The 13,598-nt window shown below is 40.4% G+C and overlaps 2 protein-coding genes across 2 annotated transcripts; one reads left to right on the top strand and one right to left on the bottom strand.

Annotated features, from left to right (window-relative positions):
- Positions 1–3,482: 3,482 nt before the first annotated feature.
- LOC108089690 (importin subunit alpha-3-like) lies at positions 3,483–5,114 on the bottom strand. The gene is made up of 2 exons (XM_017188037.2): positions 4,649–5,114; positions 3,483–4,582 (listed from the first exon to the last, which is right to left on the bottom strand). Exons 1-2 carry the CDS (start codon positions 4,988–4,990, stop codon positions 3,566–3,568), a joined length of 1,359 nt encoding a protein of 452 aa, XP_017043526.1. The 5' UTR covers positions 4,991–5,114; the 3' UTR covers positions 3,483–3,565.
- A 3,587-nt stretch (positions 5,115–8,701) lies between these two features.
- On the top strand, positions 8,702–12,832 carry LOC108089689. Its single transcript, XM_017188036.2, has 3 exons — positions 8,702–9,086; positions 10,246–10,393; positions 12,664–12,832. Exons 1-3 carry the CDS (start codon positions 9,074–9,076, stop codon positions 12,830–12,832), a joined length of 330 nt encoding a protein of 109 aa, XP_017043525.1. The 5' UTR covers positions 8,702–9,073.
- The last annotated feature ends 766 nt before the right edge of the window (positions 12,833–13,598 follow it).

Genomic DNA, 13,598 nt, shown 5'->3' on the forward strand with positions numbered 1-13,598 from the left:
GGGTGGCATAAAAATTTGTTTTGCCATGGCGGCCAACCGATCGGAGCCGGAGCATCGGAACTGGCCACGTCAGCAGGAGATGCCTCCATCTCCTCAGCTTTTAAACAATCCACGGTTCTGTGCACTGCGAAAAAGATAAGGGGATAAGAACTAGTTTCGAATGGGTGCAATACCAACAGGTTATATTTCTTTAAATATTAATGGTCTGTTTAAAATCAAAGAACGAATATTAAACACAGAATATTGTAGAATTCACTGAAAATTTAGGAATCCATTTTTAGTGAAAATTGTAACCAGCTATAAACATATTTTTAAATACAAAAGTAGAAAATTAGTTTCCTCAAATGTGTTTGTTTGTGGGCCTAGACCTTGAAAGTGAGCTCTCCATTTGTGGATTTTTTTATAGGATAATTTTTAATTCGTAGATACCTATAATTTAAAATAAAAATAGTATGTAGTACAGAACATAATATACTGATATAATTTGACTTTTACCTGTCAGGAACTTAAGCATCTCGCTTAGAAGATTGTGAGCCTATGAATTTAAATTAATATTTTAGAAGATAATTTAGAAAACTAGAGAAATCACTATTGTTTTTTTTCGGTGTTCGCCTCCGATGTGCACGTCACGCGCGACCACTTAAAAAACCTTGGCCGCCCAACCACCCACTGCTCCTATGCGCCCCAGCCCCACTTTATCCCCACCTCCCCTTCTCAGCCACCCCCCTTTTCCATCCCCTGCCCACAGCTCGTTGCATTTTCCCTTAACAGGCCGTTAGTCGTTATTATTTTGGTCCATTGACGCTGCGGGCCATTGCTATATAGTGTATACACAAGGCGAAGAAGCGAGTGCTGTGTATATATAATGGCTCCTGCATATAGAGGTGGGAGCAGGGGGAGCGGGGAACCGGGGAGGTCCTTATGTACCACCCCCAGGATACGGACTCGAACCCAAACCCGAACTCGAACTCAAACTCGCACTCGCACTCGCACTCGGATTCGGACCATCCACCCTCGGTGACGTTGATGTCCCGTATTGGAATCGCGTTCGTTTCGTTTTGGTTCTGCTCTTGGTCCTTGGTCCTTGGTCCTTGGTCCTTGGTCCTCGTTCCTCCTCATCACCATCCTCATCCTCATCAGCATCAGCATCACCATCTCTATCGTCATCATCATCGCCAGCAGGAGCAGCACGATGGAACTCTGGATGGGGGCACACTCTGAACCACCAGGAGGGCAATTTTTATAATTTTAGTCTCGTTTGCTTTGAATTTACTTTTTATTTTCTTTTTTTCTGTTTTTTTTTTTTGCTCCTGCCAGCGCTGTTTCTTTTCAAGCTTCCCTTGGCTTGACTCCTCCCCGATTTTTTATTTTTCAGGATTTCGTCCTGGCGGGTGGATGCTTTTTTCTGCCCCCCGTCCCCGATTTCTTTGGCTTGTTTCTTTTCTAACATTTCTTGTCAGCCAGCGGAGACAGACAGAGACGGATGCATCGGGTGTGAGCGAGAGGCACAAGCTCAGATTTACTTATGGCCTTTGTATTGGTTTCAGTTGACGCTTTCCAACTCCCACCAGCGAATGCAAAATGGCGTTGACTGTATTGATTTTTGATTTATTGCCGATTTGTCTTGTTTATGGCCAGATTGCGGGACCAACAAGCCAGCCAATGCCGGTTAATGATTAGTCATCTGCTGGCCAACTGTACTGCAGATGAATGCCAGAAGGACAAAGGATCTAAATACTTGGCGCTTTTGTTCAATTTAATACGTATAATTACACAGAGGAAGTGTCAGTGCGTGTTATTTATCTGCTGAAGCAATAAAAACATTTTTGTTTGCAGTTTGTTTAGGATATTTTGGTGTTTTTATTTGTTCTACAATTAAAACAAATTAAACTCACCACTAACATTATCTCATAGAAGAAAATTTAAGTATTATATAAATAAAGTTAGAAAATTATCCTACAAAAATAAATATAAAAAAAAACATTGACCATTTTAGGCAAAGGGAAAACATTGTCTATCTTATATAATTAATAATATTAGACAAATATAATAAACATCAAGTGGCTCATAGCTTAATTAACAGGAATGCAGTCTTGAATATTTCTTTAGCCTCTTCGTTTCAATCAATTAGACGAATTATCTATTTCGTTGTCATTTTACCAATCAGCCTCTGGCTGATGTCCTTTTATCGAACATTCTTCCCTGCCCGTTGCCTTCGCTCCATTTGCTGCTCATATTTCCTGTCGCATTTTCCCCCCATTAAGGCAAACATTTTGTGTCGTTTTATTTTGAAAAGTTGAGGAGGAGCGGAAAAAATCGCCGGACACAAAGTACGCAAATACGTGAAGAAATCTTTTTATTTTGCGCAGCATTCGAGCTCATCAGCTTTTAATTTTATGCTCTTCCCGGGGACACAGGACCCCATGTCCTGGGACTCCTCAGAAGAGACCAGGACTCGGCGCGAGTTTAAGACTCAGTCTCGTGGCAACCGGCGCTAATGAGATCCAAGCGAAGAGCCCGGGCAACTTTCCATTACGTTGAGTTTTTCCAGCTTTTCCTCGTTTTTTCCCCATCGCTTCTTCTTCGTCTTCTGTTGCTTCTTCTTCGCTTTTTGTTGTATTTCATGCTGAACCTTTGTGCGATGGCTCGCCATTTTCCCCATAGGACAGCAAATGTCCTTTTGGCTTGTTAAGAAAATGTCGTAGTCGCTCTCTAATGCTCGACAAGAAGGGCCGGAAAATTCCGGGGGTTTCGGGGGGGTTTTTTGGGTGGCTTGGGGTGTTCGTACACGACTGACTAGTTGTCGTTGTTGTTTTTTCCTCCGTGGCGCTCTTAAATTAGAAAAATGTAAATTTATTTTAATTAAGATAAATAAGTAACAAAATGTTTTATGGAAATTACGTTAACAACGCGTAGACAAGAGGGTGACGGGTGACTTCAAGTGGGTGGGTGGCACTTTCGACCATTACTGGACAAGGAGGCAGTAAAGGAGGGAAGGAGAAAGGAAGGAAGGACGAGGGGACCGCAGGACAACTGCTTTGGCATGCAAATACACATAATCAGCAGGCAGCAGGCAAACAGCTAACAACAAAAAAAGTCGAGGAGGTCCACCTCCCCCTGGAAAATGGAATTATTTTTTCCCATTTGTATATTCCGCCATTTTTTTTGTTGTACGGCTTTGTTGAAAAGTTTTGCCGACTGTTTGCTCGCTCGCTTCTGCGTATTTTTATTAACATCGATCGATGAGTGATTCCCGTTTGTTTGCATTGATTACCCATGTACACACACTTTCGACGGCCACTGTTATCGACACTCGTCTGATGGCCGATGTTGAAACTTTTAATTGAGTGCCCCCACCAAGGACTTAACAATTAATAAAATATTTTCCCGTTGTTCTTGTTCAAATTAATCAGAGAATTAACAAAGCAAAAAATATATATGGCTGTTCATTTATGGACAAAGTTCGAAAAGTTTAAATGGCATTGGCTGGCATTTTTTTTATTTACTATTCAAACAGTCTCGAGTACAAATTTGTATTCAAAATATAAACATTAAATTTAAAGCTTTAAGACTCAAAGTACCCGCTGAAATATTGTTCGATGATCCGGTGGGATAGCTTGTAGACTTCCACGTTCTCGTGGGTCTGCAGCTCTGCGATTTTGGCTAATCCTCCACAATCAATAATAGATTTTACCAAAATCCCTTGGCACTCGACCTTTTTCAGCATGTTTTCGAGGCCATTCAAAACAGCGAAGGTTACCTGTTCGAATTGGCAAGTGAGGAGCTCGCAAAACGGTGCAAGGCCATCTTCCCTGAGGAAAGTCAACAACTGTTCTCTGTTGCACCTGATGGTGAGATTACTAATGGCCCTGGCAGCCACAGCCTTCTCATGGAACATACCACTCTTCAGTATCCTGATGATTTTGCCCAACAATCCCACGTTTATGAAGGCCTGCACCCAAGCCTGATTGCGGGAGGTTGCTCGCCAGAGTAACTTGACGTTCCCCTCGAGGATTTTGTCTTCAAAATAAAAAATCGCCGATGGAAAATAGGGCAGTGGATCGTTGTTTAGAACTGCCTGGCATTGATCATCGGTCCCGGCCAGAATATTGGCCATCGCCTGCATGGCTGCATTCTGCACTTGCACCTCCTCATGACCCATCAAGGCTATCAACTGCCCCAGAAATCCACTCTCAATCAGCATTTGAATGTACTCCTGTCCACCGCCGGCCAGGAATGTAATCGCCCACAGGGAACACTTTAAAATGTCAACGTTCTTGTGACTGATCAGCACATGAAGATGTGGCAAGATCTCCTGGATAACTTTCCCTGAAAGCTGCGGCTCGTAGTGTCGAAACAGATTGACAATCGCCAAGGTGACATGGCCCAGAAAATCGGTGGGCGTATCGGGATGTACGAAACCGGTCAAAATTGGAACTATGCCCAGTTTGATGACAAAGTCACGAAGCAAAGGACCATCGCCAATTATATTAGCCAAAGCCCAAATGGCCTGTTCACGGACATCTAAGTCTGGCGATTTGAGAAGCTCTAATAATTGTGGCACAGCTCCAGCTGCCACAACCTAAAAGGAATAAAATATATTCTATGTTTAGTATGATATATATGGAATATATAGTTTTAATCCCACCTGAGTGGTCTGCTCTGTATCGCCAGAGGCAATATTGGTCAACGCCCAAGCGGCTTCAAGTTGCAGTTCCTTGTGGCTTTTTTGCTTAAGGCACTCCACCAAAAATGGAAGTTCTTCATTGAGGTTAATTGTGGATGGACTTTCCGAGGTGAACATATTGCGAATTTTTTTCACTGCGACTAGTTGTAACTCAAAGTAACCGGCATCCCCCGCTTCCTGAGGAAAATTTTGTAAGATTTCCTTTGGAATCGAGTCAATAATAGTGAAATCATTATTGTCGTCCACATTTTCACTGATGCTCTGCCAATTCTCATTCACTTTTTGAACATTACCCGGCGGCATTATTGGTCTTCAATTAATGGTTAGTTTAAGACACGTACTATATAGTAAGTTGTTTTCGGTTTGAAATATATATAATTCTTAGCTGTCTGTACTTGATATTAGTTTTAATTCGAAAGTTTGACAACATTCGAGTTGACATTTCGATAGTACAAACTTTTAATTCTTTCCCAAGAAAAAATAATCTTTTCCATACTTTTTAAAAAGTGTAATAACATTTTTTTACAATTTCCTTCTTCTATAATAAAATCCAATTAGGAAATTGACATTTTTAATTAATTATTACTCACCTTGCCATCTTGTGTTTATAATTAGGATTTCGGCTTGCATTTACTTGCCCTCAAGTGCGTCCTAATTTTCAGAGTTCCAACTGCCTGTGAAAAACCAGCGAAATCCACTTGGACACCACCACCTCCTCCAACTTTATTTTGGCTTACCGATTTCTTGTGCTTGGCCCACAGCATACTTTTCGAGCTTAATGGTTTAAATATTTACTCGTAATTAAAATTCAGCTTTATGCACATCACAAGTGCATAATCACAGACCAAACTAGACCGGGCAAGGCCATTGAGACAATTTTTTTCGAGCGCCAAGAGCTGCCAACGCCCCATGCGGCTGACACTGCCTGCAAAAAGTGGATGCCCAAGGATTCGGATGGTGGTGTACGAGGAGTCCAAGGAGCAGCAGGATCACAAGGAGCCGGAGAAGCTGGAGGAGCAGGAGGAGCTGGAGCAGCCATTGCTGACATTAGCCGTGGGGCGGAGTAAGCAACTGAAGATTATGTCGCCCCCAAAGTAAATGAAACTTATGCACAAATTACACAAGTCAGTTGACTGGCATCTACACAAATGCACTAAACAAAAAACTATATTTTATGTAGGAAAATTTTGTTCGGAAGATTAAATAATTGAATTAAAGAAATTAAATAATTAAATAAAAAAGATTTAAAAGGTTTTGAAGATTGTAATATGTCTCTAAATAATTTTCAATATGTAAATAATTTAACTTGCTAATGTTTTATTGATATACATTTAAAAAATATTAACTATTCGCTTAGAAAATTTATTTGCAAAGGGGGTTTGTGGTGTTTGAATTCCTTTGCTTTTATATAGGTACTATTTTAGCTTTATAATATTTAATTTTCGGAGTGCATTTCTGCTCGGAAAGCGTCCCTCTCTGCGGCCGACTATCCACTCGAGGCGGCGTCGGCACTGGTCTCTGCTCATAATTAAAACCCGAGCTGAATGAAATCGCATAAAATGAATTAAACATTTTAAGGCTATTTAGGGGCGTAGGTAGGTGTAAGCAGGGGGCGTGGTCGCTGCATGGACCTGGATGGAGGCTGTATTGCTCTTGGGACAATTGCAGCGTTAAATGAAATATTAATGGCATGGATGTCGGCAAGGAGCGGCTCGGTGTTCTTTGGCTCTAATAAAGCGATGTTCCAGGACGAAGGGACGAGCGACTCGGCATAGAGCAGGGGAAGCTTTTAATGATATATATACTTCTTTTTTTCCTGGTTTTTTTTTTTTTTTTTTTTTTGCAACTTCTACCGCTGTTGTTTTGCGCACACACACAGAGTTTTTCAAGTGCATCATTATTTGTTGCAAATGGAGGCTGGCGGGAATGAAAAAAATCGCAGAATGGGCTCGCAGGCTGTGCAAATTCAATGCGCTGCATTTTTAATCCCAGCGCAAGGTTTTTCTCCTCTTTTCAATGCCTCAACTCAAGTGCATGCCACACCCCCTTTTCCTTTTCCGTCGCGCCCTGCACTTCATATGCAAACATTTATGATGACGTCGAAAGGGGGCGTTGGGCGGTTGACGGTGGGCGGTGGGCGTTAAGGGGGCGGTGCCGCTGCGGTTCGCACAAAGGTAGCCCGCCCAGCTTTTGTTTCCATAGGGGAGGCATGTGTGTTTGTGTCGAGTGCAGGCCGCATAATGGGATGTCTGATGAAGCTCTTAGTCGGCATAATTACTTTTTTTTAGCGTTTTCCACCCGCCTTTCTCTCGCGTCAGCAAAGCAAATGATACTCTATGGGGTCTCCACCGCTCCTCAGTCCCCGAAAGTGCTCGCCAGCGACGGGACAATCAATCGGAGGCGGTTCCAAATTAAAGGACTAGGTCAAAAGTGCCGCCTCAAAGTGGCACTCATTAGAATCAAAGGTAGCTGGATTCAGTGTCACAGAAATGTGGTAATGAATAAGCAGAAAAATCTTAATGGATTCAAAAGATAAAAAGATAAAATAAACCTAAGAAATAAATGATTTTCAATATTGCCAATTTTTATTATAATTTAATTTAAAATTGTAGAGCTGATTGTCTGGAAATTCGACGTGATTATTTATCTGTATTCTTACAACTCAATTATTAATTAACTTGCTTTCAACTTAGTTTTAAAATTATTAACAAGTGTAATTAGGAGCTTAAATGTCTCATTTAATATTTAAAAATACAACTGGTACAAATGCTTAGTTGCTTAACTAGGAACCTCAATAAAGTAACAAGCAAACAATATGTATATTTCCTAATGAGGAAGTCTTAGCAATCGATTTAGACTCGGAGAAGGAACTGCGAAATATCAGCAGGAGGTGCCCGACCACTTGAGTGCCAATTAAAAATGTGTAAATAATTTCTTCGACAATTACGGGCCAGACAAAAGAGCCCGTGTTCGAATATGAGTTTCGGAGGGGATAAAGACGCTCGCAAGGAAGGCGAACCTGTGGCCAGGAGCTCCGAAGGAAGCGAATTTATGGCAACTGCATTAGCATAGAATGAGCAGGGTTAAGGATTGTCGAGAGTGGAGAGGCCCAAGAAAAGGACCGCTGGCAAATCATAAACATAAATCGTGGGAAACGACGGTGGCGGCAATATTCAAATTAGACGAAATGTCACTTCACAGGACACAATCCGGGCCAAAGGATAATGCGGCATTAGGCACTAAGGCAACAGTTTTGTCAACGCGGTTCAGTGAAAGGGTGAAGTACACAAAAAAAAGGTGAAAGATGAATGCCACGTAATGAATGGAGATCGGTTTTTTGACTGGCGTTCGCCGATTGTGTTCTCACAATGTGGCGATCATCTCTGTTTTCTATTTTCCGTGTTTGGGACTCCGATTGCGATTGTGTCGAGGGTCCAGAGGATCCTGCTCTATTCCCCCTCCTCCCTCCTCCCATTTTAATTGAATTCCTACCTGAATTCACCCGAAACTTGTCCAGCTGCATCCCGAAAAGGGGTTTAATTTATTCCCTTTCCCGGGATATTCATATGCGAAATGGCTCAAATATTTTCATAAAAAATACCACAATAATTCGTCAAGGAAACCGGTCGATCCGGTTCTATATTATTTACTGTTATCCTTTTTTCAGCAACCATGCCCATCTAAACAAAAGTACAAGCTTTCAGGTAAAGGATCATGGACTTTAGTTTAGCTTGATTTCGTTGACTAACAAATAAACGTTTATTTGTATTTTTAAATAAAAAATAAAACAAATTATTACTTTTGATAGTTTTCAATTTTTCTATCAAACTTTTTTCAGCTATTTTTCCCACTTTATTTTTGACGCATAATTCCATTAACTTTTGTTTTCATCTCAAACCCAACTTCTGCCAGCTGCTGGCTGAATTTCTCCATTTTGTGGCAACTTAATTTACGCTGAAATCCATTTGACTTTATCTGACATTCCAATCAAGTCGTCTAAAAATTTGTTACAAAAAAAAATTATAATAGAATGTAAAAAATGAGAAACTTGCCAGCAGTCACGTCGTACAACTTTTGCTACAAATTTTTTACAGAATCCGTTTATTCGTTTTTTTTGAGGATTTTTTTCTCGTTTTCGGCGAGGCGTTGATGAGGAGGGGAATTCCTCCAGGACTATGCCGATGATCGTGGGGTGGCACTCCACTAATGGCCAAATGCCCACCCCTCGCAGCTTCCACGTACTGAAATAATTCAATTGTTCGTGCCGCACAGAAAGCGACGCGGAAAAATTAAAATAGTGAGGAACACAACACCATAAAAAAAAAACAAGAGAAAATGCCGAAAAAACGTTCTCCCTGACAACAATATTGTACGTATTGCGTACTTATGGTCTATATAGGTGAATATATATACCTCATGGAAACGACTTCCTCCCCTTTCCCCTCTTCCTCTTCTCTCTTCGCCTTACGCACATAATTTCCGGTGGGTTTTTATTAAAATCTTTTTTTCTGATTTTTTTCGTCGTTTGTTTTTTTTTCTCTTTGGAATCACATGCTGACATATTCTCTTTTAACAATAAAGGACCCGAAACGGAAGAATAAAAAAAAACAACAGAAAATTTGTAATTTTATAGTCAAACTGTAACAATTTTTTGTGTCCTTACGGGGTGCTGTTCACTGGAAATGAAACGAAATTAAAATAAAAAAGCGCTCACTTTATGCTCTATAAATTTTAATGTAAATGGATTTTGGCCTGTTGTTGTCTTTGTTACTTCGCCTCGCTTTGCAACGCTTGTTAGCTTAAAAGCGCATTGCCACTGACAAGCTGTCTGCTACATTTAGTGTTATAAATTGTGACCCAAAGCAGCGGAAAAAAAATCGGATTTTAATGCCCGGACTTGTCGAGTGGAACTCCAAATCGGGTGTAGCGAATTTTGGTAAATTCTTGTGAATCTAGTTAGATTAAGGCGAAAACAACATCGTTATTGGATGTAACGCATATAAATAGAATAAAAATAGAACATAGGTAAAAGTTGGCTTCGAAAACTATATATTATATTTCTCGATATCGCAAACTTTAAGTATACTATATAAATTTTTTCTGTTAGAGTCAACATTCTTTGTATGGTGTACACATTAAAAGACAGGTTTTAAATAAGAAATAAAAGTATTAAATATTTTAAAACATAAAAATATATATGTTTTTATTAGAAATTTATAATGTATTATATAAAAATCGTATCTTTATAAATTTTAATGTTCACCTTTAATCCAATTTTAATATACTTCTCAATATATTCCCTATTTATGTGCCCACCAATCCATTTGATTAATAGACTGTGGCAACCATCAACTTTCCTTCAATTAAGGGGACATTTTCCGGTAGATTTCCCCGCTTAGACAACTTCATCAGCATCCATCAAAATCTTCCACTAACTTCAAACCACATTAATCTAGTTTGCGATGTGAGAACATCAATCAACCAGAGGCAAAAAAAAAAACCAAAATAGCAACAGGAGGATTCCTTCTATATCTATTTTCCTCCCTCTCGTTTCACAGATTTCCATGCATTCTTTTTTGCAAATTTATTGACAAACAAATGGGATTTTGACGGTGCCGTCAGCAAGTCAATAAAGCCGAGTCACAAAATTGTCAGTTTCAAGTGCTTGAGCAAATTTCACAATCAACAAAAGTGGACGACAAAAAAGTAAGCCTATTAACCTTTTTCTCCTCCGCCAAAATACAAAATAAAAAAAAACGTCAGGGGTTGCACCCCTGCTGAATCTCACCCCTGGCACAAAAGTCAGGGTTAAGGGTTCCAGGATTCAGGATTCAGGATTCAGGACTCAGGATTCGGGGTTCGTTCAATGCTCACTTAGCTGTTTTGTTGCTGCTACAATTTCGACTGCTGTTGTTGCACTGATCGATTGTGCGGTTCCTATTGATTGGGATATTGATTGTTGATACTCTCATTAGCAGAAAAAAAAGGGCTGGGGTTTTGGGAAATTGTCACCCCTCAGGGGTTTTCCCCGCCCATTGCCACCAATTTGCTGCTCATAATTGCACTGTCTGTGGCAGCCAAGTAATTATTTTAATACTTTAATTTGCCACCTGAGTTCATTGGCGCCTCCCGTGGGTTTTTCCTGCCCCCTCAGCTGACCCTTTTGTGTGTCGCCGCCTCCCGAGGCGCGGATGCCAAATGAAAATGCCGCAGACGCAGCCAAACCAACCAGAAGAAGTTCGTTTCAGCCAAAAAGCTCAGCGGGAAAAACTGGCAAAAATAGAAAAAAGTGTACAGTCACCAAAGAATCGGGCGAGCTCTATAAATTGGGAATGAAACTTACGAAGCTTAATCAAAAAAGAATATTCAGCTTAAATTGACTAACAAGTAAAACATCTGTTTAAACAAACAACAAATATTATCCAACGTTTTTATCTTAATGCTTTTAAAACACTTCCACTAAATTTTTAAAAACGTTTAAAAGTAATTAAGGTAAACAAATACAATTATAGAACACTTGAATACCTTTAGATTTTAAAGAGTATCTCTATGTCTTAACGTTCCTATCAGACTCCAGAAAAACTGCACTTTTTGCACCTCTCCTCGGGCATCAATTCCACTTGCAGCTCATCTGAGAGTTCTTGTGGCTGACTCGCCTTCAGGGATTTCATTAAAAAATGCCTCAGCTTTTCCATTTGCCATTGCCACATTTGCAAACCGCAGAAAGTCAGAGAAAAGCCGAAGAGAACGGGATAAATGGAGTCTGTGGCGGGGGAAAGAAGGAACAGCGGAGCTGCTAAATGAAAATGCCTTTAAGCTGCATGTTAAATTCCATTCGGTTTTGGCTCACTAATATTTCTTCATTATGCCGCATATTTGAGGGCATTTCGTTCCGTCGCCTTGCTAAATATTTTCCGGTTAATAAAATTATTTGCAAGCCAAGTTAGAGCGGCCCACCGCCAAAAATGCTCCCATCGCCGCTGGCCAATTCAGTCTGGTTAGAAAACTATTATTTTTCACACAAAGTACAATATAAACTCGCCGCGGGTGGCCTTATTAAATTCGTAGCTTTCTCCGCGGTAAAAGGAAAAGGGAGGCGTGGCGAAGGGCGGGGAAAAAGCGGGAAAAGCTGGGAGGGATCCTCGCCACGCTCTCGTAATTCCTTCAAGGGAAATCTTTTCAATTACAATTCGTGCAGATGGCTGCGTTTCCTTGGCGTTTCTTTTTCTCCATTTTCCCTCCGAATTTTCCCCCTTTTTTCCCGGTTATATTTTCCGTTGCTTCTCTGACGATGCTGATGCTGCTGCCAGGCGTAAAAAGCAAACCAAACCAGCGGCAGGCAGGCAGGCAGACAGTGGCAATTTCTTTTCATTTCGCGTGTCTCCTGTTGACAAACTGCTGTGTCCCTGCCTCAGGGAAATCCTCGAGTGGCGCTGCGACATTATAAGGACGCTCAAAGAGGGGGCTTTTCACTTCAAAAGGTGAGCGGAGGCCGCCTTGCAGTTAATTAGTGTGTGGTGCGCACTTCTAATTGCATGTGACAGATGCTGCTGATGCACTTGCTGCTGGATAAAAGCCCCATCTCACCATCTCACCGGCATTGAGAATCCGAAGGAAAAGCAAGGGAAAGGAAAAGGAGCGGGGAGTGCTCTTTACGACTTCATAAACCAAGTCCAACCGGGGCGATCTCTATGAAGTCAATAATTTTATTGAAGACTGCCAGCAGTGTTAGCTTGCTGGCTATTTTCTGGCTTTCAGAGTATTTTCTAAGGAAAGCCACTTCTATAATGATTTTCCTGGATACTTTGAGAGATTATTGTTTTAAAACGATCAAAAGTACCTCGTTTGTAGCTCTTTTAAAAATAATAGAAATAATTTAAAGCATACATCAACACTTCAAGTAATACATTTTTAAAATAAAAAAATACTTTTTTTTTATTAAGCTTATCTTTATTTTCGCACCACTATATTTTCAGTGGTGCTTCTACTATACCGGTGGTCGGTGGTGGTGGTAAGACCAAGTGGTTTGGGCGGTGCAAGGTGTATGAAAGTTATGCCGCTGGCTACAAATTGGAAAACCATTTTAGCGCTAATGAAGATCCACCCATTGCTTGTAGCGCCATCGCAAATAAAAAACTTTTATGACCTGGCCAAAAGGCAGAGGATTGCAAGTCCCTGGCAATGCAAAAATTTATGTGGCTGGCATTAACGATGAAAATTTTGGAATACTCTGCAACCAATAAAGAGGTTATAGCCTACTAAAATATTTATTTTTCTTATGTTGATTTACAGTCCAATGGTAATGGTCAATTTTTGGGAATTCGTTGATTTATGCTATAATCTTGAAATATCTATTTTTTCCTAAGTTGCACCTATAACTTTTCTTAATAACCATAAAAAAAATAATCATTTTTTTTAACATGAATTGATAAAACCTATTTTTTATTTCGATTAAAAGTCGGCTAAAACTCCTTTAGTTTTAAGAAAAGAGTATTCCCATTCAGATCGGCCCACCGACGGGCAATAAAAATTAGTTTATTGTTGACACTGATTGAGCAGATTCCCTAATGGAAGTGCTGGCCTCCACTTTATGGATCTCGATCAAAAAATCCCCCACCTTCCGATTGGCAACGCCCCCAGTTTGTCGCTTATCGATTGCTGTGGATACGCCTCCTTTTTTGCTTTCGGAGAGCAGCAACATTCTCGAGTGATTTGTGCATTCATTAACATTTTCTGAACATTCGAATGGTCGCCGTGAAGAAAAAATTGAGTTATGCGATTTTGTCATGTTTACTGACAAATTACAGATGAATTTTATTTCCACGCTGAACCATAGAACTCTGACATAATCCGCTTAAATGCATTGGGGAGCTTTTGCAATAAATTCCAGTGCATTGTTCCATGTCACTAA

This window comes from Drosophila ficusphila, unplaced genomic scaffold, assembly GCF_018152265.1.
Source record: "Drosophila ficusphila isolate 14025-0441.05 unplaced genomic scaffold, ASM1815226v1 contig_106, whole genome shotgun sequence".
Taxonomy (NCBI): domain Eukaryota; kingdom Metazoa; phylum Arthropoda; class Insecta; order Diptera; family Drosophilidae; genus Drosophila; species Drosophila ficusphila.